General features: G+C 42.3%; 3 protein-coding genes across 5 annotated transcripts in view; 1 reads left to right on the top strand and 2 right to left on the bottom strand.

Annotated features, from left to right (window-relative positions):
- Nucleotides 1-2,064, top strand: part of ctnnal1 (catenin (cadherin-associated protein), alpha-like 1) — a 46,628-nt gene extending 44,564 nt beyond the window's left edge. Inside the window, exon 19 of the mRNA XM_053446970.1 lies at nt 431-2,064. Within this exon, the coding sequence (XP_053302945.1) occupies nt 431-601 (171 nt within the window). The 3' untranslated portion in view covers nt 602-2,064. The remainder of the gene's footprint in view (nt 1-430) is intronic.
- Nucleotides 2,065-2,113: 49 nt separating this feature from the next.
- Nucleotides 2,114-4,108, bottom strand: abitram (actin binding transcription modulator). The gene is made up of 6 exons (XM_053446971.1): nt 3,896-4,108; nt 3,719-3,770; nt 3,022-3,151; nt 2,851-2,927; nt 2,705-2,774; nt 2,114-2,576 (listed from the first exon to the last, which is right to left on the bottom strand). Exons 1-6 carry the CDS (start codon nt 3,975-3,977, stop codon nt 2,439-2,441), a joined length of 549 nt encoding a protein of 182 aa, XP_053302946.1. The 5' UTR covers nt 3,978-4,108; the 3' UTR covers nt 2,114-2,438.
- A 7,699-nt stretch (nt 4,109-11,807) lies between these two features.
- Nucleotides 11,808-16,210, bottom strand: sla1a (Src like adaptor 1a). 3 transcript variants are annotated; one of them, XM_053447098.1, is made up of 8 exons: nt 16,019-16,210; nt 15,515-15,606; nt 14,516-14,615; nt 14,242-14,328; nt 13,913-14,016; nt 13,253-13,384; nt 12,689-12,815; nt 11,808-12,407 (listed from the first exon to the last, which is right to left on the bottom strand). In XM_053447098.1, exons 1-8 carry the CDS (start codon nt 16,051-16,053, stop codon nt 12,206-12,208), a joined length of 879 nt encoding a protein of 292 aa, XP_053303073.1. In that variant the 5' UTR covers nt 16,054-16,210; the 3' UTR covers nt 11,808-12,205. The 3 variants fall into 3 exon arrangements, with proteins under 3 accessions (XP_053303073.1, XP_053303075.1, XP_053303074.1); XM_053447100.1 differs by lacking the exon at nt 16,019-16,210 and adding an exon at nt 15,752-15,901; XM_053447099.1 differs by lacking the exon at nt 16,019-16,210 and adding an exon at nt 15,696-15,755.
- Between the last annotated feature and the right edge of the window lie 7,853 nt (nt 16,211-24,063).

The following is a 24,063-nucleotide window of genomic DNA, read 5'->3' as shown; positions in this document are numbered from 1 at the left end:
GTGCATTCCTCCACCAAGGCCCAACAGTCCCCGTATAAAACCATTTTCAAATTCACTAGTTCAGGATTTTTGTTACAATCTACACCAAATTGCCACATAAATATCAGGTAACAAGTCAGAAGTTTTTTTTACCATAATTATTCTCTAAGAGATTTAAGGAAAAAAATTTAAAACACCACAATTTATTTTTAAAGAATCCTAGATCTCACCCTGATCTGAATCCACACCTAAATGTAATTGGTTCTTCCTTGAACCAAAACACTTGGAAGTTTTGTGGAAATCTGTCCAGCAGTTCTTCCATAATCCTGCTAACTATCTAACAAGTCCAGATGAAAACATAACCTCCTTGTTAATAGTATAAACTGTGTCTCTCCATTATCCCTGTATTTAAAGTATATTGTGTGTCCCTTCCTTTTCTATCCACTTGCAGTACAAGTCAGAGAGAAGTAGCCTGGGCTCCCCGCATGACTGGAGAGAGAGGCAGGATGCGTCGACACCTGTCAAAGAGGAGGGAGCTCTCAACAGCATGAACAGCAACGGCTTCGGTGTCAAGTCAATGGAGCAGCACATGGCCGGTCTCAACCTGCTGGAGAGCAAATAATCCAGGAAACGGTCGCACACTGATTTGTACACTATTCTCCCTCGGAGCAGCACATAGACCAACTCACCTTCCTGCAGAGCGTGTATTCCAGGAAATACTTTACTCCCCTCATCCTCATTCACCCACCACGAAGTGGGCCAGAGCTGCTGGGTGAAGCTGGCAGCTTTGGGTTAGTCAGAGTTTGTATTTGCTGTCTGGAGGGTGAATCTATAAGGTTTATAAGGAAAAAGCAGCCCCGAGCTTTCTGTGCCCATGAGGGTAGTTTGTTCCCTGAAGTGCCAGTTCCACCCCAGTCCACAAGATGGAGACAATCAGCCAACAGTAAGACTTTGCCATTAGTATCAAGCCTTTTCTGGCAAAAGCCTGATAAATTGGAATCACTCTTCATTAAGTTGATCAACTGTTGGTGAACCAGGAAGGAAGTTCACTTAATGTTCAGCTCGGCCATACATAAGTCTTCACTACGTGCCTCTGCGTAAGAAGCCTATTTGCTTTGTGGTGTTCTGTAAACTTGTTGCACATGTTTGCCAAATGGGGAAAAAAACGGTGAAATGAAACCCCAGCCTGCATGATGTCATCGTCACCAAACCCTTGTGTTCCAGTCTCCTATGCTCATTGTGCCATAGGCTTGTAATGTTGATACTCGGTATGTCATTTTAGCCATTGTGGTACATACTGTCCTCGATGCACTATAGTTAGCATCTCATGTGCATAATTACTGCATAGTTAAGTATTTTAAAAGTGGATTACACCACATGATTAAAATATAATTTCCATAGGATATAGACCATCTTCCATGTGCCATGTTAGGAAATGCAAAGAAGAAGAAAAAAAACAATTTAATGCCAAATAAGATTGTTCTCATGAAGACGCTCAGATCTTCAGCTTGCTCCCAGTATGAAATGTAAAGCTCTTAGTCCTCCAGTGTTAATTACTGGACACATTTTTATTTTACCCTGGTTTCTCGGCTGCTTAATCTCATCAATGAGATGCTTTAGGACTTCATGTTAGTAAGTTCCCGGTCTTGTCAAACCACATTCAGTGTCAACAATATTCTCTTTTTCCCACAAAAGCGATGACAGATATTTCTGAAATGGCACCAGTGTCTAATAGAGCCTTGAAGTGTACTTGTTATGAAGACTATCATTGTGAAGCTGCCTATGTATTGAGTTGTATATGGTATGTATAATCTGGTACTTGAATCATATAGAGATATATATATATATATATATATATATATATATATATATATATATAGTATGTTTCTTAAGGTTATGACTTTGGTACTAGGTGAGGGTGTTATAACAGATATTAAGCTTTAGAGATGCTTTGAACTGACTGAGCAGGTATGTTGGTATCGTAGTGGCTCTACAGATGTAAAGAAATCTTAGATCATCTATTCTTGTGACAATTGAAAGGCTAAAAGTGACACATCAAAAAAAATAAACAATATTTTTCTTAAATACATGTCAGTTTTTTTTTTAATGATTCTACAAAAATAATTCTAACCAATTCAATTTTTTGGTTCCATTTAATTACAGGATTCAGAGAATGTAATTATTTCCACTTTCTCCTTGTTCTTCAAATTACAAAAAAACAAACCAAGGGAGCCTCCTCAAGCTTTCAATTTCAGAAACAAATAAAAACACTGTTTAGGTCGAGGAGTACAATGCTTGCATTATACATGAAAGTCTTTTAGGAGTCACCACAAGTAAATGTCACTTTTCCAGGATGGCATCCACAGTTTCTTTTTTTATCCAGCCTGGTGGGAACTGAAGGAAGATAAACACATCCACAACAGCTGGGACTTGGAACAGGGCGGGAACACCGAGCGCCGTCAGGACGGCTGCGATTCGCCAGCAATCCGTTTGGAGACGATTGTTTCAAAGTCCTCTCGGCTCAGAAGATTCTCCGTGATGCTCTTGCTCTCGTCAAACTTTGGCAGGATGACGGCGATGTATCCCTCAGTGGCCGGCTGTTCAGATGAGACAAGATTAGCTCTGTGTGCATCACTGTTTATTTACATTAAGGGTTGGAAAAATATGGGTTATTTAAAAATCACAGACAGAGGAACATACGATACCCAGGTGTGCGCATATTTACCTTTTCCAGCAGGAGTTTAGGTGTTTTCAAAATACTCTCATTGACCTCAAGAAGACGGCCCCTGATGCAGCTAAATAGATATGAGTTGTGAGTCATCGGTACACGTATGCAGAATATAAATCTAGAAAAACAGACTGTTGCCTCACCTGTAGATCGTGTATTCAGTCTCATCTGAACATGTGATCCTACACAGAGGTGCGAAATCAGTAAGGAACTGTCCGCCCTATAATGAGGGGGGACAAAAAGGGTTAGGAGGTCCTGAAGATGCAGAAGAACAAGGGTATGCACATAAAATCATCCATAGCTGTAAGAGTTACCCGCTTGGATTTCCCGGACACTTTATTCTTCAGCCGACTGCAGCCGTCGCTGATCTGGTAGTTGATACTCGTGATTGTCCGTCCGTTCTGGAGGATCGGGTGAGTCTCTGCTAATGTGACAACACATATTCTGCAATCACAAATTTAATAAGTAAGCCTTTGTAATAAGTTACAAATCTATTGCGTTTCTTTTTTCAATACACTCCTCTGTTGATTCTGTTAATTTAGGTTCCCATAAATAATTTTGGCAGAAAATTTGTAACAAAGCAAAGCCATAAGCTAATGGAAGATTAGATAATAGAAGAGACTAATATTCTGTTAAGGAAATGAGCAGCAAATGCAATGTTTAAAATATTCAGAATAAAACACATCAGCTAAATAAAGAGGATGATCCGAATAATAGTGTATCGGCTGGAAATAAGCCACTATTGCTATAAACCTTCATCCTATTTTGAAACTGTAATTTTCAGGTTTTATTTATTTATATATATATATAAAGCTCCTGATAGTTTGGTTCCCCCACAGACAATAATTCAAAAATACAAACCCAACCTAAATATCAGGAAGTTAAAAACTTGACTGAGGAAATACATTTTCCAAGAGCTCATGTTTCTCTAACTACACTCAGGGTGAACTTATTTACCCGTTAAAATAAGGACTGATAGTTTATCTGATAGTAAACACGAGCTGGTCTTACCTGTTTGAATGCTGCAGGACGCAATGGTCCTCACACGGTTTCCCCTTCATATCTGAATCAGATCAAGACAATCAGATGAAAACATTTTAAATTGCAGTCGTTCCCACAGGTTCAACTAACGCTAGCTGACTTAGCACCCAGCTAACACCAGGGGAGGATCAGTCAGGTTGTGTTTACCTGCTCTGTACCACCGCGTGTAGTACCGCTCAATAACGGAAGGCGCAATGTCCTCTGGGTCTCTCTGCTCTGTGTCGTCCATTTAAACTATTCACAACACGACTCTGACAAAACACAATAAATTGTAGAAATGTCTTCTACTCCACGATTTGGCTTGACGGACCGCTAATGATGTGGCACAGTAATGGTCCGTCATTTAAACTCGCCCGGCAGCTTAGGTTCCGGATGCTTTTTTTCTCCACCTGTTTCCCCGGAATGGAAGAGGTGAGTTAACGGAAGTTTTATAAACTAATGAAATACATGAATGAAGTAAATCTCAAGTAACTAATAAAATACACGAAGTTCATCTGAACTGAATCCTGCAAATAACAAAAAATTACATGATTATTTCGCAGGAGTAAATGGGCATTTGAACAGAAGGTGAAACTAGTCCAGCTCTCACATCGTCCTCCTTCAACACAAAACAACACAACATAATATTTTTTGAGAGTAGTGCAGTTTCCTGATGGTTTCCCTTATTCCAGGCTGCATTTCCAGTAAGGCAGAGTAGACAACTAACTGTGAGGGACAACAAATGACATGAAATAAATGAATTAATAATAAAGTACATAAATAAATGAAAAATAAATAAATTGTAGTGATGAAAAGGGCAATTTAATTATTTTCACAGTTATTTAATTTTGTATTTCTGCACTTATTTATAATAATGAATTTGTTTGCCCCTCATAGACAACTGCCCCAATAAGCATCAAGACTCAGACACCCCATGTTCAAATTATTGCAGCTTTGAGATGCAGTTAAAATGCAACATTAGTGTTCGACATCACGTGAATCCTAATCAAATCTATTAGATTTAATATGATAACAGGCCACAAGGCAGTTCCTGCATTGACTACCTTTGTGTGGTCAACTTGTCTGCTAGAGGCCAGGGCACCGTGTAAAGAAATGTGATTTAAAATAAAATGAAATCATTTTATTCCAAATAGAAATAGTGTATCTCATAGCAGGTTATTATTTTACTACTCATGCTGTTGTAAACTGTTATAACGGGATCACTTGTGAGCACAGTTTTTCACAATGGCCACTAGATGGCAGGCTACTGTTAACAACCACAGAATACCTTTGCTTATAGCTTGTGTGATTATAACCAAGTGTCCTCAAAGAGTATCAACGTTAACATTAACTAACCCTAAACTACAACAAAAATCTCCAAATAAAGATTTTAATATATTATTAAGCTGTATCTGTTTATGTTTGAAACAGTTAAACACTGTTTAATGTTTGTTGTTATACAGTATGTGATCATCTGTGTTCAGGCTTCTGTCGGTGACTTCTTTCACTTTGCTCTCACGACTCTTACAGACTTAATGTATTAGCATGTTGAGTCTGCATCCCAGTGGATTATGCAATGAAGAGGTCTGAGGGAGACTGGATCCAGGAATGAAGGAATGTTCCCCTCCCTGGATGTGACAAATAGCCCCTCTCTGACCCAGACCAATCACATACCAAACATATCTGGCCCCCGTGCGCGCCTTGCACTCAGTGGACAATGCTGAGGGACACATAGTTGGGGGCATTGGCACGAGGCAGATTAAGTAATGATGACTTCATCTTGGCGGCACAGGAGCGAGGGAGACTAGGCTGGCGTTCGGGGGCACAATGACTTTTCCAATGTATCCATTCACCGAGACCTGGAAAGTTTTGCTGTCGGGACCCGTCGTAATTTGTTTTTCCGTGACTGCTCTGTCTGTGGTCGGCCCGGAGTCTGCAAATACTTCACAGATGAAACACAACACCATTGAGGAGACAGTGGACACAAAGGGAGGATCCCATAGGTATGAAGTCTTGCATCAGGCGCATCCAATTAAACAAGAAACATTTTTAAGATGATTCAACAGCTTCACTTGTGATTCTTTCCCAGAAATTTCTCACAGCAAACTGCTGCTAATAGAATGAGAAGATGCTCATCACCTGACTCTGGGAGAAAGGAGAAATAGATAAACTCACAAGGAAGTTTGACAGTTTCAAATGGTTGAATGAGAGGGAAGTGAGTCAGTCCATCCTGTTCACCAGCACATTCCCTCCCAGGATGCTGGTATTTGTAGTGTGCATGAGTGTGTTTGCATATGTGTTTATCAATTGGTTCATTGCATACTTGTTCCTGTCAGTGTGTGTGTGTACATTACCAACCCTTTAACTTCTGCATGTTGTTAGAATGAAACGCACTCTGTCTCCCCCTGTTCAAGACTCAACTCTGAGGTTCACTCGTTGGCCGTCTGACAGGCGTCTCGAGTGGCTCCAGCTGCACAGGCGTCAGTGTGTGTATGTATGAGTGTGTGTGTGTGATGCACACGCACTGTAGCTCCACGTCAGCTACTGCTACAGCGAGCGGCTCCTCTTCTCTCGCCAGCTGTTTGGCTGTTGGACTCCATGCAGTCTCTCCTTCCACATGGAGGATGTCCAGCTTTTAAACAGTGGAAGCTCCTCTGTGCCAAAGCAGAGCCTGATAAGGGAAAAGAGAAGCTCTGACTTAGAGGGGGTGATGCCTGCGTGGCTAATCGGGAAACCTGTGGTGATCCCATTTGTATTGTCTTTAGGACCGGACCCACCTCAGTTAAGTTGCAGATCAGAGAATTGAAGATTTCCGTCTTTGTGGCACAGGTTCTGGAGCGTTTCACCAAGACAGATGGAATATTTCTGCGCTCTCGTGCAGATGGAGAGAATTATTGCAACGAATGAAATTTATTTCCCCCAAAGTAGTCCATGTAGACAGGCTATCAGTAACACTCTCAGCAGCTCAGTGTTAAGGAATGGAATTGTATGCAATGCAGGCCTGGTTTCAGTATATCTGCCTTGAAATAATGTCCAGGAAAATAGGGAAAGGCATGCAGTACTTGGAAATAGCTCCCATCTTTTTCCTGGAAAGAAACAGGAGACATACACATTCACACACACACACACACACACACACACACACACACACACACACACACACATCTGTAGCTATCATTAAATACACCGAGTAATACGCTGCCAAAGTGCACATTAGGTACATACAGTGGATCAGAGGACGTATGTTATTTCAGGGTAGCGCTCGTATCTTTTTTAGGGCTCTCCAATGTGCTGTCGTGTCAGAGTATTTTAGTGAGAGCACATTTAACATTTAATGCTTTAATGAAAGGACCGATCGTGCAATAAGGCCACTTCACATATCTGACTGGTTTTCCCCTTGAAAAAGCTTAGTCTGTGATTGTTCCAACATGTAACAGCCCCCCCCCCCCCCCCCTTCCCGAGCACATTTCACTGAACTTTACATACGCAACGTCTGCAGAGGAGCGTTACCTCTCTTTTAAGAAGCTGGTCCTGTGTCAAGCTTTTATTATTTCTCTCTGATCTGTAAAATCAGCAGCCAAAAGTGCGATTAATCACGTCAGAGCTGTTCTGTTATTTCTGGCCCCTGTCCAAAGGCAGTGGGGGGGCCTCAGGCACTGACTATGTGAGTGTGTGTAAATCAATTCATGATCAGCACCTTTTCTCAAAACATATTTCATCAGGGAACTGCTCGAGGTCAAGCGGCGCTCCCTCTCTTCACCGAGCTAAGAACAAATCGAACAGGATACAACAAATTAAATTTCAACTATTTGTTGTTACATTGGAAATCCAAATTGATGCAATTATCAGATACATCACCTTTCCATGAACTTAAGCTGCTTAGCTCTCTTAAGTTTTAATTCAACAATGTTTGTTTGTTTCCCATGGAGCGGTACAGCGTGGTTTGGAGTTAACGGCTGTCGCTTCATTTTCAAAATACAAATATGAGAATCTTCACATCTCTGCCAGAAAGGCATTTTTCTCCAAAATGCCAAATGATTCCCTTAAAGAAACAACAGTTTGCATGAACAACACCCTGAGTGACAGCGAGTTATTTAGACATCTGCTTCAGATAAAGGATATAAAGATATCACTGTTTCAGATGTGAGTGTGTGTGTGTGTGTGTGTGTGTGAGTGTGTGTGTGTGTGTGTCTACGCTGCATGTGTGAGAGAAAGGAATTAAATGTCCCTGGCAGAAGTTGTTGTTGCAGGACGTCTCTACTCCCAGAAGTGAAATGCTCCCACATCACTGCTGTGCTGTGTGGAGAAGAAGGTTTTCTTAAAAGTCAACGTTTGAGAGACACTGCAGTGACATAATTTGAGCTTTGGCCTGTTTAGTGTTTGAACAACAGGAAGTGGTTTTGTTTCGACAGCTGACACTTACGCGTCTTTTATTTCAGTCACTCACGTACATAGTGAGCGATATGAACTTCCAGTCCGAGAGATAACAACCCACAAGGGAAGATGAATGTTTCAGTGAGTGAGCCGAGCCGAGCGGATCTGTAGTCATCCATCACGTATTCGTTTCTGTCTGAGACGGATCCATCTGGTGCCAACTCTTCGACCTGGAGCGCATTCGTCTTCGTTTCCCTCGTCTTCTCTTTCATTTCACTGACTTTGTGCAGCACTTATTCCCGACGCTACTTTTACCATGGCTGTCATCCTGCCTACCAATCTCCATAGATACACGGGGTTCAACAGGAGCTGAGGGCAATGGAGAGAACATACATGGAACGATCTGCAGGTTAATTAGAGGTTAATCTTTGAATTCTTACCACAAATTAGTAAAGCATTAAACTTTATGAGACTCTGAAGAGGACAAATATATATAAGACACCAATTGGACGGCATTTGAATTTCTAATTAGAAGCCACGTTGCCTGTGTTAATTATTTGTGAGGAGCCACGTGGCAGACGGCTGCTTGGAATTCTCCTCATGGAAAATTTTTCATTTTCTCCGAGAGGAACTCTTCACCTCGTGTGCTCGCAGCCCAGCAGCAGGCAGGATGCTCTGGGCCTCTGAACTCGGCTGCCAAATTGAATGACAGCAGAGCCAGGTTGTTCCGATTCATCCAAATATCTGTCCTTTAACTGCTTCCCAGAAGAACTCATTTATGCCTCTTGCCTGACTTGAAGCTTTCCAAATCCAAATGTCTTCTTTTCCCCCGTCCAGCAATATTCTTTCAGGCTCTTCACAATCAACTGAGCTTGGTTCTATCGTTCTGTATATAGAGTTCTACTGAAACGTAGAGCGCTGCAGCCAGTGGTGATGGAAAGACCCCGACTGGGCACCAAGATGTTAGGGTAACACACCCAGGTGTCGGACCTGCCTTAGAGGGTGTTGTGTGATTTGAAGGCCGAAACGCAATGACGCCAAGGAACACAACTGAGGATATGTCCCTAATCTCTGCTGTATATGTATATGGAATACTCACCATCTTGTCCAATGTTCTAAAAAGAGTTCAGGGACTAGTAGCTATCAACAGTGTCACTCAGGTCCAGCTGCACGCAACACGCAAAGGGAAAGTGTCCTTATGCAATTTTTTTTTTACAAAAGGTCGTTGCATATTTTCTCAGCACAGGGATCGTCCCCTCCTTGTTCAGCAGTATTTACGAGAAGTGCTCTCAGGAATGGGAGCAGACGCTGAGTCCTGACAGGTCACGTAGGAGCAGCTCGTTCCCCGGCAAAGATGTGGAGCTTTTTTTCCTCCTGCAACGTTCGCTTTCTGTTTGTTTTCCCCCGGCTCCCTGGACGGCGTTGAATATGGTGTGTGTGCATTGGCTGAGGCCCCTGGTTTCAGCATTAAAGGACATGTTCTCATGTGCTGTTCCTGTGAGGCGAGTGTTGTGGACAGCATTCTTTGGAAGAGGTTGTTTCACCTCACCGGGAGGATTTTCAAATTAGGTCTCGCGTTACGTTCGTTAAGTCGTGGATTTTCCCAGAGAAATTACATCACTGTCACGATTTTGGCACCGGTGGACTATTCTTCAGCTCCTGCCATTGTTGTCACTCTACACCTATTGAAGGAGAGGTTTCCATGGTTAGAATTTAACATTACATCACGTGATGGTGAGAGAAGTGGCGGCAGTTTTAATTAAAGCAGGGAGTGTGTTTTTGATTGAGCTAAGCAAACATTTATCTGGATTCTAACTAGTGGTGAAGTCAGCGGTTTGGACAGCTGGGCCTCGGGGTGGAGCGAGAGGATGTGGCGAGATTAGAAGGAACCCGATTAACCGAAAACAGGCCGTAGGAGGACGAATCTCTCTGCATCTCTTAATTTCCTTCATTTATCCCTCACTTTTTTCTCCCTGCGCCTTCATCTCATTCCTGAAGACGAGAGAGGCGGACGGGCCTCGGCTCTCCCTTCCTCTTCTTGCAGGGAAAACAAGAAAAAGGCCAGAGTGCAACGTTAGAGTGTTTTCCTTGGTGCTCACATCCATGGGAACATTGAACAGAATTCAGATGCAGGAACCTCAAATCCCCTTCGTGTCATCTTGAAGCAGGAGACTTCTCGTAAGACAACATGCTCTGCGCAGGTGTCTGGTTTTCTTACGTCTGAGCCGTAACTCTTCCTCTCTTCGGCCCCACTGAGAGCCTTTGTTTTCCCTGTGTACACCAGCAGATGTGTGATGATTGGCCGGGTGACGGGGTATTGTCTTTCATATCTGCATTGGTGATGGAGGACGTGCTCACATGATCTCAGGGAAGAGTTGTTTGGAGTGGAATAAGAATGAGCAGACGGGTCGGAGGGAAGGTTCAGTTTATTTTGAACTTTACACAAGGAGCCTTTGATGAAAAAGATTTCCCAGCATCTTCCCCTTCATTTCGGATTCAAGACATGACCATCATCATCTTAAAAAAGTCCCAATGAATCATTGTTCGGCAACAAATTCCCTCCGAGCACCTCCAGCCTTTTTCCAAACGGGCTCCACGTCGTCTGGAGGGAAGCTGTCTGATGTGAGGAGTGAGTAACGCTGACTGGACAGCAGCCTCTGCATGGGGCAGCCGCGATTGTTCCACTCGACACACAAACACACACACACACAACCACACACACACACCCACACACCCTGCTTGACTTCCCGGTTACTTGCAGGTATTTTACTACAATTTTAAACCCAGGCAACCTTTTTGATCCCTCTGTTTAAGTGAGAAAGAAAAAACGCTGAGCTCGACAGGTCACACACAGTTGGCTCATAAACGTGACGAACGATAGTAAAGAAGACTGACTGCAGGTCGCCACCCTCGTGGCTCATCAGTTTGGGGACAAACCTTATCAGACAATCTGAAACTGGTCTCAAAATAGCTCAGGTTTCAGTACATGTTCCCACGGACGCTAACCCAGCAGCAGTGAAGTTTCACATCCAGCATGTTGCTTGAAAATGACGCGTGAACTTTGAACCTGTTCCTCACAATATTTTTCACTCGTGACCCTTTAACGGAATGCGGTGTTTACCTGAAGGGGGTGAAAAGTGATTTCCCTTCTCAAACTGAATATATAGAATATTTGAGAGGCATTAAAAGGTTAAAAAAAACATGCAGTATTTCACATGAAAAAGCAAAGATTAGATAAAGGTCTGCCAAATGATTTCTTATCCAAGTAATCATCCAGTGAGTCCGTTGTGTTGCTGCCACGTCTGCATGCAGGCCTCCAGGAGACCGACGCGTCACCTCCAGTCAACTCTTCCTCACAGACTGACTAAGCTCACATTGCACCTTGAATTCCTCGACATGTTTATCAGGCCTGACTCTCTGACTCACATGCACCAGCCACGAGCAGAGAACTAAAGATGAACATGTTGTTTATTTAGACCCAAGCTCATCGGTTTGTTTCCTCAGAGAAGTGGTTACAAATGTTTAGCTCGAAGCTGAAATCAGAGGAAGTTCAAATGTGAAAAATGTCAGAGGAGAGTTTGGTTTGGTAGATTTCCACGCTAGTATCATCACTTAATACTCTATATAACGCTCTAATCAATATATAAACAAAAGATCACATGATCAAATGAGTCAATCAATGCAAATTCAAACCGTTCTCACAATATGACTTTTAAACCATTCAACATTTATTAACACCACAGGTTTGATTAGGTTTGATGGTTTGAAAGCGACAAAATATAATATAGACATTAACATGACCCAACAGCGCCGACAGCTTACAAGTCTCCTTCATACAATCACAATGACATATAAGACTGTTTCTGGCTCATATGCAGAATACACACACACATCACATTTCAATTGCACTGTTGTCCACTGCAACCTAGGTCTTTCTTTACCAGGTCAGTCAAAGTGTCGCCCACTTTGAGCTTTTTCTTTGAAGTTTGATGTTTGGAATGTTCAGCTCAGACCTCTGCTGACATCAGAGCAGTGGTAGATTACTGAGAAGGATGACCCCTCCACTTTTAGCTTTTCCAGTTTTTCTGAAGCCCACCGCCGCCTCTAGAAGTCTTCGTCAAATTCACTGTGCTGCAGGCTGCTATCGGGGACAACGTAGACGGACTTGCTCTTCTTCTTCCTGCTCTTCCCCCGGAACTGTGCTTTGTCCTGAGTCTCAGAGAAGGACAGGTAGGCGGCGATGCTGTTTCTGACCCCGTAGCTCACCGCGTTGTCACTGCAGCTGTCTGTGCTCACCAGCTGTCCCCTGCAATGACAGGAGATGTAGACATTCGATAAGAACAGAGCAGCTTAGCATTACAAATGTCCCCTTCTAGCTGCAAATCTGCAATCCATGTCTACTTTTGGATATTTGATCCAGGTGAATAAAAAATCTGCTTCAATGTTTGGAAATGTAGATGGAAACAAACCTCATTTACTTTAAATTCTTGCATCTAATCTTGGCTATTTTCGACATTCAAAACCATCTTAAGCTGACTCGAATCAAAAATACTACCTGCCTTCATCATCACCAAGCCCATATCGTACCTGTCTACTTTCTTCCAGTCAAAGTTGCGTCGCATGACAACGGGCGGAGCTGCAGGATCGACTGGTTGAGGGGCCGCGGCCGACAGGCAGGGAGCGGTCAGCACACAGCATAGGCCGTCTGCAGCGTCTGTGAAGGCAAAGGCGGGGGGGTAACTATAACACTGCTCTCTGTTATTTTCCATCACTGCAATAACCTCTGTCACACTCTGTTACTCAAGAGCACACACCGACCACACTTGTGAAGAGGGTATTTGCCCAGAAGAACTGCAAATTTCCAGAAAGCAATGATAACACTTTTTTGTGTGCTAATTTGCATACTGTATGTCACTTCCTGTTTTGTTCCAAAAATGATTCGTCAGAGCAGGAAATGTATTTATAAAAATGCGACCTGATAAGAAACAGTTCCACATTGAGATCACAAGTTGTTTTGGGTTTATGTGGTTGCACCAGTTTTTTTGCTCACGTTCAGCTCTACATGTGAAGTTTCGATCATTATTATTAGTCTTTCAGGCCTGTGTGTTTCTTATTAGTTGTGCTATATGAAGTGTTTGTGTATCCGCCCACCTGAGTAGTGGTTGACCATATCCTCCAGGCACTGGAAAGTGAGGCGGGGGGAGATGTAGTACCAGCTGTTGTCCAGTCTGAAGATGCGATAGTGCTTTATGCTCCGGTGCCTCACTGATAGTGAGTACTGGCCTGAAGACAAACACAATCCACTTAATGATATCAAATCAGATTATATGCAGTATCTTCATATTTATTGTACACGAGACTGATATTGATTTTCTTATCTACATGTACATAAGTGAACAGCTTTACTATTGTCTGAGCTTGTTTCTGTTTGAGTATCAAAGGAAATGTGGGCGTGGAGTTCCTCTTCATTGAGCTTTGACCAGCGATATTCGTGCGTGTACACATTTTAGTTCATGTGATAATGTTTCTGCTGTTTTATATTACACAAAAAGTGTTTAGAAACACTTGTTCTCCATCGGAAATCCTCAAGAATCTGTGTATTCAGTTGGAAACATCAGTGAAAACTATTTTCTCATTAGTTTCAGACTCAAGGTTCACGCCCTCTCCTTCAGCACAAATCGTATATTTTTCATGATTTAAGTCCGACTTGGTGACTTCTCACTTCTTCCCTCTGCGGACCCTTTACTTTCTAACAATTACTGAAACCCAGCGTTTATCCCAAATGAAAAGGTGACTGCTGCAGACGCTCACCTCTCTCCCTGCCGCTCTCCCGCACCAGAAACGCACCCACTCGGTTCATAGGTAGAAGCAGCAGCTCTTCGGCCTTTTGCCTCTCCACCCCCTCAAACAGCCACCTGACACAGCAACAAACATCAATCAGAGATCAGATTAAATGCTGAATATTTCCCAGTTTACACCAATGACACTGTCACACGAAACACAACTGATATCTTGGGCTTTTATGTCTCTTCAGAGAGAGATCTTAGATATAAAGGTGAAGAAAGATTAGGGATTGTTTTGTACACTCAAACAGACCAGCTGTAGACCAATGAGGACAGCCTCAGTGTTATTGAACTTACCCGTGATAGACCTTTGCCGCATGAGTGTTGGGGATGTAGTTCTCCCTCCCTGTTTGGACGGAGCGAACCCTCCACCAGTAAGCGTCCCTGACCAACGCAAAGAGGCAAAGAGGAATCAACAGTTGACCTTTTGTGTGAGCACTTCTCCATACTCTGAGAGCTCCTTCGCTGTTTCTAGTTCCTCATATTTATTTGTGATCTTCTCCCCGAAAAATGCATGTCTGGGTCAGAAAGCTGGGTTCTTTTCAAACAATAATGCAAAACACGATCGTACTGTGCGAGGACTTGGAGCTTCTCCCCCATCCGGTAGATGGGTTCGCTGATATCAGGAGACGGGTAATCCTGGAGCACCACCACCGTGTTGTCCTCAGAACCTGCCAGGAACAATATTTACGGCATTAACAAACAGACACACGATGTTTCACAGACTTGCTTTGGAAAAATGTCAAAGAATGTCCAAAAAATGGAGCCTTATCAGAATTTATCGTCAATTAATTTGAGTGTTTGTTTGAATTAGTTTTCAGTGTAATTTACTCTATTATGACATTCCTGATATGGTCATATAAACAAAGCTGTGCATGTTTCAAAGCATGTAAACACTTTCTGGCAGCCAAGAAGTCAGTGAACTTCAGTGCAGATGTGTTGCAAAGCACTTTTCTTACGACATTTGTTATGGACATGAACTCTGTAAATGCTACTTCCACCTTTTCGTAACTACTTCTACTTGCTTCAGCTTAGAAACTCCATTCCAACTTTTAAATGTTCAGCTCATATAGATTTCACACTTTCTGAGATATTTTATATATTCTAAATGTAAATATTTCCTATTGAAATGAATGATGAATGGGCACAATGTTCACGTCTTCTTAAAATGTCACCACCTTGAAATGCAACTGTTCCAACACATTTCAAGCTAGAGAGTTCCTTTAAGCTTTAAAGAGAACGCATGTGTTTTGGCATATTTTTTTTTTACGCCACCAGTCGCCCCACACACTCTTCTTAAAAAAGTCACCCCACACACTTTAAATATTTTCACAAATGCAAAAATATATCTAGAACTGCAAAACTTGAGCTAGGGCTTCTGTTGACAAATTCACACATTCAAATGAACAAGTGCATTTTTTTAACATGCACACAAAAGGTGATAAACAAATGCAGGATGTGTAATTATTCGTGATCCGCGACCCTTCTCAAACTCTCCACACTACTTCAGCTGCTTCAAACTAAAACTAAAAACTAAAACACATTTTTTTAGTGTTATTTAAAAACTTACTCTTTTGAGAGCTGTCAAAGTTCTGAGTGTCGAGCTTGTCCCTGGCGATCCCAACTTTTATCATGTTCCCCATCTTCCAGAGGGGCTCCAGCCTGAAGTGACAGCACACAGACAATGAGATGTAAATAAGACAATCGGGTACATTTTCCACTCGTATAACAAGCTGTATTTTTTTCTATACCGCTGAACTTCTCTCTGCCTCTACACCACAAGGTTTGTAACTTCCTAAAAACTCACAATTGCACGATGTCCCCAACAGACTCATTGCAAAATGGGACTGCTGAGGTGATGTGTATGTTTCCATTGCAGCATCGAGTTCTGTTTAACTTTCAAAATTCTAAGATAGCGCTTTCAAATCGCAAAGCATTAGTCATTTTATATTATGATTCATCAGCACATTTGAGTGCCTGCATTTCAACAGAGGCTTGCACCACACAGTGTTCAGATGGACAGGATGGAGGGTCAACAGTTCCCTCTGTACAGAATTGAAACATGAACACCTACCTGTAGGATTTAAAGTTTGCCTGCTGCCACGGCATCAAGTGTGGTACGAGAGATGATGTCCCGAACCGGGCATGGTGGCGGTGCTTGGTACTAGAGAAGTACCATGTTCACAGAAGTTACCAGGAATGACCCGTCACAGAGTGTGGCGACAGCTCTGCATCTGACAGCAAACACACTTCCTGTGTTGAAATGAGGAAGAGGGCCAGCGCAGCTTATGAAAGAGGAGCATGCTAATGCCACTTACTGCCACTGTGGTTATCTATGGAAATATCTCATATCCATTTCTAGAGTTAGAAAGAAGCAAAGTATAAAAAGAAGAAAATGAACTGGTTCAAGGAAGATATTCTGACCACTAATGTGATTTAAAACTTATTTATTGTTTTTAATTGATATTCCATGGCTTGATTAAATTAAAAAAAACACTCATCTCCCTAATTTTTACATAATCTTTATTGAATTTTTTGCAGCTAAGTATTTTTGAGTCCTATTTTTTGAAAAAGCTAACAAATATCCTTTTATTTTGACCAAATTTACAGCCCCTAAAATTGAAGGTCTGTGCTACTAAATCTTCTGTGTAACTTTTTGGCAGCCTGCTGCCACTGTGCTGACAGTGCAGACCCAAGATATCATTTTAAAATGTCTCCCGTAACTCTCCGTTTGACATTTATCAAGTTCAACTCTCGTATAAGGAGGGAATGAGCCTCAGATCCCCGGTTACATAACAATATTCCTTTGTGACACACTTTACTACTCTCAGGACAACTTAGCTCATGTATTTTCCATATTAAAAGCTGGATTAGTCTCCTGCACATCGAGCCCGGTTTCTCCTGCCACCTCTCGCTCTCCGAGTGCACAAACGTGAAGGAAAAGCAAATTGGAGACAGAAGAAGATATCAGCTTCCTTTTCAGAATCAACTTTTTCCATGAGTTTTAAAATTAGAGGTATAGAGGAGTCTGAGAAACCATTGTCACATGAGAGTGATTGGAGCTTTATCAGACAAAACACTGAGCTGGCTGTTCCTTTGGTTGGCTTCCTGCTCTGTGTGTGTGTGTGTGTGTGTGTGTGTGTGTGTGTGTGTGTGCGTGTGTGTGTGTGTGTGTGTGTGTGTGTGTGTGTGTGTGTGTTTGTGTGTGTGTGTGTTTGAAAGAGCGGAGTCATTACAGACATATACATATTCCTTTGAGGGAGAACGCAGGAACCAGACCTCACATTCCATCTAAACTGAACTGTTGCTAAACCGTGCGTCAGACTGAGCTCAAAAGTTTTTGCTGCTCTGGGAAGAATAAAAAAGCGACTGTGGCTTGGTGGGTGGTGACTGGTGTCTGAAGCCAGGACTCAAACTGTTGTGGCTGCAAAGAAGGAAGGAAGTCTTCATCGGCTTCAGATGAAAATAAATACACAGTCAACGTGTGGATGGTGCGGCGTTAAGACCTCACATTTTTATCTCTACAGCAGAATTTGCAGTATTTCCTGTTGTCAGATTCATACATTTTTTAGAGCGTTTCAAAGTAGGTTTCACTTGTACTTCAGCCCAGATACAAGAAAAGATCGACGTTTCTCACCTGATGCTATAAAGACATGCACATAGTTTTTGGTTTCATTTGTAAGTTCATAACCTTTTTGCAAACATAACCATCTCTCTGTGTGAAAGGGAACTTTAAATAACCAAGTACTCAGTAGAGCGCACATACTTTCATCAAGGCCCAACTGTCCCACAAAGTGAGTTATTAACTTTCATGGGTATAATCCACTCTTAACAGGTTCAGCATTCATTTCTAAATAGCAAATAAATGACACATGTAAGAAAACAAAAATAAGTCACCGTAGAAAGAAAGAAAGGCAAAGCAGCTCGACAGTGACACTTTTAAACTCTGTATTTCAGCACATGTGGATATTAAAGAACCCGGCTCTTTACTCTGGAACATTTTCTTCCTTGACGACGGAGCTTGTTTTATTTTCTGTTTTTGTATTCAGGTCCTGGCTCTGGTCACTGAAACGCACCGGGACCATGTGTCTCTTTGAATAAGTCCCTCGCAGACATAACACAGGTGAAAGTCAACCAGTGGAGCCGTGCACGCGGACCTCCAGCTCAATGGACTCTTTGTTGGCTGAAGATGAGAAAACTGTATTCCTCAGTTATTTTAGGTAATTGATCGAGACTCCCTCCCATCCGAGGTCCCTCTATTAGCCGGGTGTTTATTTGGCGAATCGCATGAATGACGATTTGAAAATATTGTCTTTTTCTCCTAGATCCTTGTCTCGAGTGAATACAAAAAGAATGTAAGGAAATTCCTTTATTCACAAAATGCTCATGAAAGCAGTGGAGCAGGTGTGAGCAGGTCTGCAGGCTCACATTTACCTGTCATGTGGAATTGTTAAAGAGCCTCTGCAGTGATTGATGTCTCAGTTCCCAGTTTATTACACATGTAGGAGAAGTTGTACGCTCCACTTTTAAAGACAGTCTGGGATTTTTTTCTTTGCACTTTTTCCGGGCAACACATAAAGACAGGTTCTCTCTCACCGTGCCTGGCATGGGCGGCAGTTGCTGTTGTTGAATCCCGAGTCTGAAAGTGTATGAAGGATCCAAGGAGAGGTGATTACCACGCCCTTCATCTAAAACTGCAAAATTACTGGCTGTAAAAGAATTTCTGCCGCACTTTATTTTTTCTAGGAGTCTAAACCAAGAAATGCTGTCATAAGGTGAATGCCACTATTATAAATCTCTCCTCGGGCTCCACTTTTCCTAAAAAACAATACACATTCCACACGCTCGGACACCGGTAGTTAGCCCTCATGTGGTTTGTTGAGCAGTATCTAAATCCAGAAGCGAGGCTGACCCCACTGGACACGAGACCACAGGCCTGAGAGGAGCCGGGCGTGTGTTGGCTGCGTGTGAATCCATCGCGGCCACAGTTTTTATCCACAGACTTTGTAGGTTTAAAATCCCTCTGAGGCCCAAAATACTTATATATAAAGAAGCCCCAGAATCCTCAAGCAGTTAGCCTGTCATTATTAATGCAAGGCGGTTACTGTATGTGGCTCATGCAGGCATCTGGAGCATCGTATCCACCAAAACCATCTGCGCAAGTGATCAGCCCTCCCTGCTTCTCACATCCATTAATACATTCCTCCGAGCTCTCAAAAACGATCCGTCTGAGTAATCCTCTGATGGATTTTGGCAGCGGTGTTATTTTTCTTTTTTGCTTATTTAGCGATTTGAAATAGCTGCAATAAAGTTTTTTGTTCCCGAGCATCATTCCGAATCCTTTGGAGGATTTTAATGGGAATGCGATTGGATGAAATTGCATTAAGAGATCGGAGTCATTACCACGGAGCTGGTGAAGAGGAAGAGCCAAACTCCTCAGTGAATCCACAACAACAACGTTCAGACCTGAAAACATTTCCAGACTTTGAAACATTCATTCCAGTCTGCCGCATTAATGAGACCTTACTTAATGGCTTAGGAAAATATTGCTCATGAGAATTACATCACTGACATCACCGTGAACCGCGACCACCGTTAAAAAGAATCTGGTGCCGGGCAGAGTGATGACACCCAGTTAAGTGGAGGCTCTTCACAGAGCGGTGGCGGCAGGGCCTTCAAAACGATACCCACAAGAAAAGTAGTAAATCACACATAAGTGCTGCTGTGATGCTATACGCTACCGTCTCATTCATAAACCTTGTTTGATACTATTTAAGCTTGGATTGTTTTCAGCATTTAATGCATTCAAAGCCTGTAATCAAGTCACGACATAATGGTTTTAATTGTTTGCGGGGAAATCCGCCATTTATAAAAATCGCCCTCATTTCCGCGAGTAGAAATGATCACAGGGAAAGATGCAGCACGTAATTCCAGTGTTACTGTGTTTCCATTTGTTTTCCTCATTGATACTAACCTCAATGCACATTGTTCACACTCCCACAGCCGGATCAGAGCTGTGTTCATTTGGTGCTACTGCAAACCAAACACTTCCTGCTTCAAATTAAAAGCATTCAACAAGTTAAATACCCCAGTGTTGGATAAAACAATAAGTGGCGATGGATGATTGGACTCAGATAACTTTGGCTGTTCCTGTCCTAATATATATTTGTATTTTGCATATTATGTATAAATCTGCTTTTTATTTTGATTTATTATTGCCACTTATTCTTGCTCCATTACTGATCTCATCACTATTTATTGACTTCATGTCCTTCTTTTTTAAATTGCTGTTTATTGTTGTTGTTTGTTTGTTACATCCTGTCTGTTCTTAATTAAAAATAAATAGAAACACATTTTAAAACAACATGGAATTTGTTGTAAATAGGTGCTTTAGTTGCTCCTCCTTTGTATTCTGCAAGTTTCTGCTAGAGCTTAAAGACCCGATGGATAGAAAGCAGATACAAGAAAAAGGGGCAAATGTCAGAAAACCGGTATTTAATATATTTTAGAGTTTTAAGGGACTCCATTGATTCAATAATGTGCTTCCATGAGGTTGAGGGATTTGCAAGACACAGACGAAAAACAGTAGACGGCTACATACACCAAAACCTGAGAGATCCTAACTTTTTGCCCTGAATATGGGCCCAGCTCAAAAACACAGCAGATCCTACATTTCCCACAATGCAGTTGTGTGTACGATGTCTTCTAATGACCAAGCACAAGCTGAGAAGTCATCGAGGATTTTGTTGTCTGACACTTGACAGAGCTCCCTGCAGAGCCACGGGACACGTTCCACATGACGTGTCCACTCACTCCCTTTAATGTGTGAAATGTGCAACGTGCCACTTGGAATCGCAAAGTCAGTAACGTTACCCGAGGTTACTCCCGGGCACGTATCACATCGTGCATCCATTAGTGGAGGAAGAGCCGTCTTGTGCTAATTGCACCGTTAAACCAAAGCTCGTGAGGTGTGCAGAGCGGAGAGGGAAAGTGTTCCTCGTGTCGGAGCTTCACTCGACCTCTGTAATCACTGATTCCCTTCAGGACCACCTGTGTTTTTGGACAGCCCCGCCCACCAGCTCCACGTGCACACTCACGCTCACACATGCACACATTCGGGGATAATGCCAGCCTTTACATCCAGGGCTGGGTAACGATCGGTTACCTTTGCCAGCCGGCCCTGCCAAGCCCATAATGAGAGTCTGCATCAGCGGGCCCCAGTCACTCCCTCCACAGATCCAGATGGGAGTTCACCGCTTATCGCTGCGTCATCATCTATTACCTAGTCATTACAGGCCGGTGAGCTATTTTCATGGTGCATGTTTTCACTGTGCACCTGTGAATGTACATGCACATGCACACACACCCCCCTCACAAAAACACAAGGCATACTGCTGTTTATAAGACATGTAAAGCCCTGGAAAAGCCCCAGAGCCAGATCTTATAAAGACATTCGAGCTGCAGTCAGCTCTGGTGTAAGCATGTGTTTGCCCACTGGACACATGTAATGACTGATGTATGATTGTGTGAAATGTATTAACTCACAGTCCTGAGCAAACTGCGTCCAACAGATTTCATGTTTGTTCTATTTTCTGGCGCTGGAAATATCGTAGTTAAGTAAAATCTCTGTATTTGACAACTGTTATATCTTACTCAGTGTTCAGTTTAGTTAGGATGTGAAAACGCTCTGAACCAGCTGATGATTCTAGCACTTTTCAGCCACAGCCAAACAACCGTTGCATAACAGACGATACCAAGCGTCATTTTCCGTTGACTGGATTTCCAAATCATTAAAAAAAACAATCCTCAGTGAAACTGTGGAAATGAATTTCCAGCTATTCGTAAATTTCTGGTCCAATTACTTTTTAACCATGGCTGTCAAGCTTCTTTAGCTCATTACTGTACACAGAATATCCTGTTATGGAGCCGGGCTGTCTCACAGACTGAGAAAGGCTCCAGCAAGATTCAATATGTGTGAAATAAATGTGTTTTTTATAACATACACACACATAACTTTACAGGCATAACTACTCATAGACTAGATATAGAGACTATGTCGCTTTGGAAAGAAGAAACAACTCAATTGTCCTCCAAGATTAATTAAATAAGTAGAAGTGAATACTTATTCAAATCAGTTTGAGTGTTTTGTAGCTGCTACAACCTTATTTAGTCCAGTGTAATCATACATCATAAAAAAAATATATTAAATATAATTATCTCTGAGAAGAATTTGTAGGTGTATGTGTACTTTGACATTTTACTATGGTCTATGTCTCATCAACCAACATGGAGGAGGTGGCAACCGAGATGCTTGGGCCTGACTCTAGGTCAGCTGTCATGTCATCATTCATCATCATAACCAGAAGCTTATGGTGTACCTAACCTCTGTTTTAGTATTTTTAGCATTGGAAAAAAATTACAGATGAAGGCTTTAAACTTTGAGCTGACCTAAAACACTAATAGCTATTGTGTGAGTATCTCCTGAAAATATGTATTTATCTGTCACAACATAAATGTGTTTACTTACTGCTACAGTAAAACTAAAACCTGACCAACATGTAACATGTTTTCTATGGAGGCTCATGATGGAAACAGCCACTAGCTTTGAAGGTCAGGAGAGGAGCAGCCTTCCTCTGGAGCTGCGTTGGAGTGTTTCTTTACTTCCTGTGCAAACACTAACATTTCAGCAACTGTACACAACCCGGAGATGGATGAACTCTAAAGATTTGTGGGTGTGTTTCTGATCTGAGAAACTGTTTCTTTAGGGGGGGTAAATACTCCATGGTGGTCATTCCGCTGATGTGACCATCAGTGAATACATGTAACGTGATTCCTGTCATTTCCCTCGTTCCTGACATTCCTGCCGGATGTTTTTAACCGTGGAATTCACCTCGTCATCTATGTTCAGTGTATCGAGGCCACCCTCACACCCTTTGCCCTCAGCAGAGTCCAGGACATGTTTACACGGATACGTCTGATATGAAAGAGTGATTGTGTTTATATTAAGCTGCGATATCTGTTTACTTTACTATGTTCCTTTTCACTGGAGTTGTTTATCTAAACTCTGAGATAATATATCATAAACTGACTTTTTATTTGTTCCAAGTGAAGGTTCAACTTTGTTTTTTTCTTTGACGGGACAATTTCTTCTAACCAAACAGAAAACACTTCAGCTGTCAGCACTGAGGAGAATCAGGTCACAGCCATATACTGACAGTGTCTCGCCATGAACTCATGTGTGGGAAGAGATTCCACAGCTGAGTGCAGACGCTACTGAGGAGACGTCCACTGTGTGCCGGCTGTGTTTCATCCCACAGGGTAACTAACCCTCATTCACTCCCATTATCAACTTCACAGAGCAGAGAAGGTCAAAGGAAAAAGACTGGAGCGACCTGGAGAGAGTACTTGCAGGGTTTCCTTAAGAAAACAAGATGTATGAAAGTGGAGTAAAAGAGAAGACAGAAGGAAACCCTGTCAGAACCATTTCACCTTTGGTCCCTGCAGGCTTGGAATTGTTATTACGTAAACCATGCAGGTATTTGAAGAGTGGTTTTAATTGTGGCAGGTTCTCTCTGGAGGATGTTCTCATGCTTTAAATCCCGTTTACGACTTCGCATCCCTTTTGAGAAAATCCATTCGCCCACTGTGGCTCCAAATACGCCCTAGCGGTTTGGATTTCACAAGAGATGGAGCAGATAAGGTAGCCTGGACACTTAAATCATCGGTTTTCCACTCTTCTTTTTCTATGTCTGATTATTTCAGCCTCTCGCATTCAGCTCTAAAATCTGCCGTGAATGGCTTTACATTTGGATCCAGCCGAACTTGTGTTATTTGGGGAATTTGTAATCTCAAATCATCGATGTGATAGCATCAGAATGAGGGTAATACCTGCAAACATGTCATGGCTGATTTCATGGATGCTTGGGGGATAAGCTGATGTAAGAGATCTGGCATTAAAGCCTCAGAATGCCTCAAAGTCATTTAACCCTGTCAGTCATACAGATACGCACATGAACCAGAGGGAATGTGATAAACAGGAGCTGAAAAGCCTGAAGAGAGAAATGATTTCTGTGTCATGCTCCTGGTCCCTAAGTCAGATAACACCTTGAGCTTCATGCG

This window comes from Pleuronectes platessa, chromosome 18 (genome assembly GCF_947347685.1).
Source record: "Pleuronectes platessa chromosome 18, fPlePla1.1, whole genome shotgun sequence".
NCBI lineage: Eukaryota > Metazoa > Chordata > Actinopteri > Pleuronectiformes > Pleuronectidae > Pleuronectes > Pleuronectes platessa.
This window is presented reverse-complemented; position numbering and strand designations above follow the sequence as displayed.